The sequence below is a fragment of the Austrofundulus limnaeus genome, unplaced genomic scaffold (assembly GCF_001266775.1).
Source record: "Austrofundulus limnaeus strain Quisiro unplaced genomic scaffold, Austrofundulus_limnaeus-1.0 Scaffold1056, whole genome shotgun sequence".
Lineage (NCBI taxonomy): Eukaryota > Metazoa > Chordata > Actinopteri > Cyprinodontiformes > Rivulidae > Austrofundulus > Austrofundulus limnaeus.
In genome coordinates this window covers 97858-104523 of record NW_013953458.1, presented here as the reverse complement: position 1 = coordinate 104523, position 6666 = coordinate 97858, and the positions used below count along the sequence as shown (strand labels likewise).

General features: G+C 37.2%; 1 protein-coding gene across 1 annotated transcript in view; it reads left to right on the top strand.

Moving 5' to 3' along the window:
- Positions 1–1192, top strand: part of LOC106533942 (visual system homeobox 1) — a gene marked incomplete at its 5' end in the record, with an annotated part of 3575 nt that extends 2383 nt beyond the window's left edge. Inside the window, 1 exon segment of the mRNA XM_014030411.1 lies at positions 313–1192. Coding sequence (XP_013885865.1) covers positions 313–590 — 278 coding nt within the window.
- Between the last annotated feature and the right edge of the window lie 5474 nt (positions 1193–6666).

Below are 6666 nucleotides of genomic sequence, written 5' to 3'. Positions count from 1 at the left end.
TTTAAAGACACAGTCTGAACCTGCTCTGACTCCACCCACATTTAAAGACACAGTCTGAACCTGCTCTGACTCCACCCACATTTAAAGACACAGTCTGAACCTGCTCTGACTCCACCCACATTTAAAGACACTCAGTCTGAACCTGATCTGACTCCACCCACATTTAAAGACACAGTCTGAACAGTCTTCTTCAGATCTATATTTTTTGTGTGCAGTGTCCTGAGATGACATTTGTTGTGACTTGGCACTATGTATATAAATACATAAACTGAACTGAATTGAATTGAACCTGCTCTGACTCCACCCACACAGGTATGCACAAGAAGTCTCTGGAAATATCCAAGAAGTGTTCCACTCCCACTGCAACAGACTCAACGCGCTCTGACTCTTTCTGCAATGCTGCGGAGCAGCAAGTCTGCGAGGCTCAGGAGGAGGAGGAGGCGGAGCTTCTGGAAGAGGAGGACGTAGAGGAGGAGGTGGCCATTGACTTGTCCAGCTCTTCCAAACAGCAGCAAGAAGTCGTGGCTTCAGCAAGGACCAGCCCCTCGCCACAACGACAGAGTGGCAGTGAATCAGACAAGCACAGCTGAATGTGGGAGGAGCCTCAGCAGAAAATCCTGAAATCTGACTGATGCTTCTTTCAGGGAACTCAGCCTATAAACAAATAGCTGTGATTTTTGATGCTAAGCAAAGTTTATTGAATTAAATGTATTTTTCTTTTGTTTACCTGTTTATTTAAAATGTAACATTGTTACAGTCAGAGTCCTCACAGACTTTCAGTAGATGTGAATCAGAGGACAGCTTTGTTTTAGGGAGATGGGCTTGAAGACACAGGTCTGCAGATCTCCCCGAGTGAAACTGAAACATCGAAATATTCGGACTGCTTAAAAAACATGACAAAACTCTGGTGTTGTGATGTCAGAAAACACTGTTGCGTAAAAGTAGAGCATCATAAGACTGTCATGGTTTCAGCTTGTTCTCCATGACTGAAGAAGATGTAAAGGTTACAGTTTGTGTTTGTCTTTGTTTTGTTTTCTGTTTGTGTCAGATGAGACTTTTATTGATTCATGTTGAAATCTCGTGTTTTATAGTCTGGTTCTGAATGTAAATTAAATCTAACTATTAATATTTATTATTATTATTAAATGTTTGTAGAGTAGGTGGCAAATAAAATCATATTTTTCAAACGTCATACATTAATTCTCTAAACATCAGTATCATGACATCAATGTGAAGGAATTATTAGGGTTTATGTAATAAACTGATTATAATTACACTACACATAGTTTGTTTTATGATAGAACTGTAATGACGGATAGATGTGATTTATAATTAGCTTGATTCTATATTAATAACTACATGCGTCTATTTTCAAATGTGTTTTTATCAATTACTGGGTATGAAGAAATTTATCGGGGTTGTTTACTACTGACTTTTGTAAACACACTCCACATTTTATAGGTTTATCTTAGGTGAAACATAAATATAGTTTTATAAACCATTGTGTGATCATTTCTGTGATTCAACTGGTGATTTTACGTACAGACTGGTCTGAGTGGCTGTCAAAGATGGTTAATTGAGCCGTTGTTTTAACATTAGAACAGGAAACTTGTATGAGGATGTGACTCTAGCTGTAGTGTGGCCCTTTTTGATGACACAATGACAATAGGTGGAGTCAGGGCCTGAAGAAGGTTATAAAAGTATTCTTGTTTCCTGAATCCGGGCTGAATGCAGACACTAGTGATGTGCAGATCGATACTGAAATATCAATACTACCGATACCAGAACTTTATGCTCTAGAATCGATACTAAAATCAAAATATCGATAGTTTGATACTTCAGTTATTTTGCATAATGTTAACATTAACATTACATTAACATTAACAGGATTATAGTGGAAAATAACTGAACTATTCAAATCTTGTTTAAATCATATGTGGTTGGAGGGAACTACTTTTTCTTCCGCTTGGGTAATGCATCAGCACAGTGGCATGTGTTCAGTCAGTCATTCAGTCTAGATGTATGGCAGGTCATTTTAACATAAAATCTGTGTCGTCTGACTATAATTACATTCTAGATGAGGGGTTACAAAACGTTTTCATTCCATGACCCCCCCAAACAGCATCAGTTCTGGCCAAAGATCTTCTTGCAAACACACAAACAAAGTTACAAAATATACAAAGTAACAACTTTTAGAATGTTTTTTTCTCACTTTTGTTCACTATTCAAAAATTATTATACCTCTTTAGAATAATAATTTTAAATTGTGCTAAACAAATACAGTGTTAGAGTTAGAAAGACTTTTCGATTAATAAATATAATACTAGGTCATGTTTTATTTATAAAGTGGTTGTTTGAAAAACGCCACTTTTTAAGATTTACCAGACACATTATGTGTGTTATCACAAAGTATCAGTATCGGATTAGTATCGCTGATACCAGGCAAATTTTACTCAGTATCAGTGTCGGAAAGAAAATTGGCAGTATCAAACATGACTAGCAGAGACGAGCACTGAGCTAATATATCAGTATGTATATCGGTGTGTATATCAGTGTATATACAGTGTGCTGTGTGGATGTATGGAGTCTTCTCACACTCAAACATTCATATATTGGTGTATTTTCTATCTGGTACAAACATGTAACAAGGTAAAAGAACGTAATTTTCTCTTTCAGGTATTTAAAGGGATCCATGATTAGTTGTAACATTAGACTTTATTTCATAAACATTTATTTTAACTGTAAAATAAAGACTATAAAAATACTGTAGGATGTTTAGTTTTGTACATTTTAAAATATATATTTTAACACGGACAGAGCCATTTTATTTCCCCACAAAGCATTCTGGGTAAATGATGACGTGGATAGGTCCTCGGTGCGAGGCTGCTAGCGAGCTATATCCACCCTGAAGGTTAATCTTGGACAATATCTGATGATCGACTCTTTTAAATGAAACCAGAGAGCGTTGACAGAGAGGAGAAGGTAGAAATGACTCAGCCTGGAACTGAAAATATGGATGGAGGACAACAGAGCTGCTTCATGGAAGAACAACCTCAGATTAGCCTGTTAGCCTTTGTGCTAGCCCTGACGTTATATTGCCTTATATGTATTAGCTCGGCGCTAGCGCGACAAACAAGCTAAACTGAGGTCCTCCATCCATATTTTCAGTTACAGCTGAGTCATTTTTGTGTTCCCCTCTCTGTCATGTGGATGGAGGACCTCAGTGATGAGAGGAGAATGTGTAGCACTGAGCTAATACATATATATGGTGATAGCATCGGGGCATCAGCCACAGACCTGCACAGAGCAAGGATCATCTTCATGAAGACATCATGAGGAGGCACAACCCTTAACAGAAAAACTAAAAACCACACAAGGATAAATGAGGGAAAAAACATCATATTATATCAACAAAATGTGACACACTATGGTGTTTATAAAAAGAAAAACTTTGCACAGAGCAGGGGGTCTTAACCTTTTTGACCTCAGGGCCCAATTTATTGAACAAAAAGTGTCACGAGGTCCAGTCAGACATTACCAATGTATGGATCAAAATGATAATTATTATAAATCTTGGTTTAATTTTTATTGTATTTACATCATAACTAAACTATCATAACTAACATAACTAAGTTAAATACACTTACAGTTTAAAAGTAAAACTCCTGTCAAATAATCACAAGACATGATTATAACAAACATTTTATATTGTAACCTGCCCATAACTATTATTTGAATAAATACAAAGGTCAGTCAACAGACCACTCAGGCTTATCAACACATATAAACAATAACAAAAATAGACAATTTAAAAAATAAAATTGTGGGCATAAAATGAATACATTAAAAATGGTTATTGTTTCAAATTTAAAAAATGTAAAAATATATTTGATAAAGTACTGTTGAACGGAGTGTAGCGCAGAGGTGTCGACGTTGCAGAGAAACAAAAATAAGTGAGCCTTGGAGTTTCTTCGGCCTCAGTGTAGGCATATTCATTTGGAGCTTTTACAGAACATTGCTCTCTCATCAACGGAGCGCCAAAAAGTGCAAAGAAAAACGGCTGTGTCTCTATGTGTCTGTGCAGGACGTGACGTAGTCACGTATACACAACAAGCATCTTACCACAACACAACACTAGGTAGCAGTGCCGGAACACAGTTTGAGTAAGAGCATCCACAACATCAAAGTTTAACACCCCCACTCGCTCGTAACTCACTCATATCATCCTGAAAAACATATAAAACACAACATTTCTTTCTACCTTAGTTTGTGTCAAACATATTTTCATTAAACTTTCTTAGTTTCAACTTAGTAGCAGGTTTTGTCATCAAATCTTCAAGCATTTGATCAGTAGGACAATACTCCAGTACTATTTTTACAGTGTTAACAACTCCTCTAATGAAGTGGTTCTTAATATCTATATGTTTGCATCTTTGCCTGTTCACTGGGTTCTTAGCAAGTGCAATAGTACCTTGGTTGTCTTCGTACACTTTTGTTTGTGCGTACTGATAGCTGTCAATACCTTTTAGAAGTTGTTCTAAATAGAGACATTCTTGTATAGCTGATGCTAATGAAACGCAGGTAGACAGTGCCACTGTTGGTTGTTTCTTTGTCTTCCAAGAGATCAAAGAGCTTTCATCATTTAAACTAACACAATATCCTGTTGTGTTCCTTCTATCAGTTGCATCTGATGCCCAATCAGCATCACAGAAGATTGTTAGTCCAAAATTTTGTGAGTTGTTTCTTTTAAAACTGAACTCTTTTTCTGTTGTACCTTTGAGGTATCGGAAAACATGTTTCACTGTATTCCAGTGCTCTATTGTTGGTTCATTAAAGTGCTGGGAAAGTTTACTGACCACAAAACTTATATCTGGCTGTGTACAAGTGGGTAAGTATATTAAACTTCCCACTGCCTCTCTGTACTTCCTAGGATCTTCCATTTTTTTCTGCATCATTTGAGTACCCTAGCTTTGATTCACATGGAGTCTCTCTGGGTTTACATTCCTCCAGTCCAAATCTCTTTAGTATTTTGGTTACATATTTTTTCTGTGACATCTTTACTAGGTTTTCTTTTTGGTCAAAATCTATTCCCAGAAAATTTTTCAGTTCTTCCTTGATCTTTCATTTTGAACTTTTCATTTAGCATCTTTTTCACTTCTTTCAAAACTTCTTCACTGTCAGCTGCGATGATAAGGTCATCTACCCATATCAGTAGGATCAGTTTTTCACCATTTCTCTCTAGGATACAAACACTGATCACTAAGATTTTGTTTGTAACCATTTTCACTCAAATATGTACACAGTAAAGCATTCCAGTTTCTGCCGGATTGTTTTTAGACCATAAAGGGACTTTTGTAGTTTGCAAACAAGTTTTCCCCTGTTTTAGACTTCTTCTCAAAACCTTCTGGTTGGTCTATGTACATTTCTTGATCAATGGGTGCATGCAAATATGCAGATTTAACATCCATCTGATGTAGGATTAAATTTTCTTGCCCTGCCTTTTGCGTAACCACTCTTACACTCGACATGTCAGCTGTTGGTGAAAATGTCTCTTCATAGTCAATGCCTTGTTTTTGATTATAGCCTTTTGCTACGCGCCTTGCCTTGTATTTTTCAGAACCATCAACCTCATTTTTAAGTGTAAAAACCCATTTTCCCCCAATTGTCTTTTTGTCCTGTGGCAGCTGTGTAAGTACAAATGTTTCACTTTCCTTCACTGACTGCATCTCTTCTCTCATGGCTTCTTTCCACTGCTTTGAGTTTGGTGAAGTAATGGCTTCCTTAAAGGTCTGAGGAACATCACATACCATTTTGTAACAAGAGTCCACACTCATTTGTAGTTTGTCTTCTGTATCCTCAGTTTCAAAGTCCTGTAGATGTGCTGGTTTCTTTCTGTTTTTTGTGGGTTCCTTCTGGTTCCAGTCTGTTCAGGTATGGCCTCAGAAACATCACTTTTGTCAGGTACATTTTCAAAACTTTCACTACCTTTTTCATCTTTGTCGAAAGTTCTGATATACAGGTCCTCTTGAACATGTTCTGTGTTTGGATCAGTTTGTGTCTCTTCTTCTGTTGTTGTCCTGGTTGTGAATTTTACCGGTCTATGTTTCTGTATCTTTTCAGTGTTTGGATAAAACACTAGATACACTGGGCTGTTTTTATCATAGCCTATGAAAATGCCTTGTTCACATCTAGAGTCAAACTTGCCTTTCTCCTGCTTGTAGGCATAACATTGTGACCCAAATTTCTGTAGCTTTGACACATTGGGTTGTTTTCCTGAAAACAGTTCATTGGGTGTTTTATTTGCTGTAGCACCTGTTTCTCACGTAGGCTGCTGCTTACATAGCATAGCTCCAAAACTTATCTGGTAACTTGCTTTCTAGTAGAAGACATCTGCTCATTTCATGGAGGGTTCTCCAACCTCTCTCTGCAGTTCCCTTCTGGTGCGGTGAATAAGGTGCTGACGTTTCATGTCTGATCTTATGTTTGGTTAACATAGCTCTGTATTCTTAGTTTGTAAACTCAGTACCGTTATCTGAGCGGATACACTTCCTCATAGGGTGCTATGTCTGCCAAATATTTGTCAGTGGCTTGAAGTGTGTCTGTCTTGGATTTCAGAAAGTAAATCATGATGATGCCAGAATAATCGTCTGTAAATGACTGTGTGTA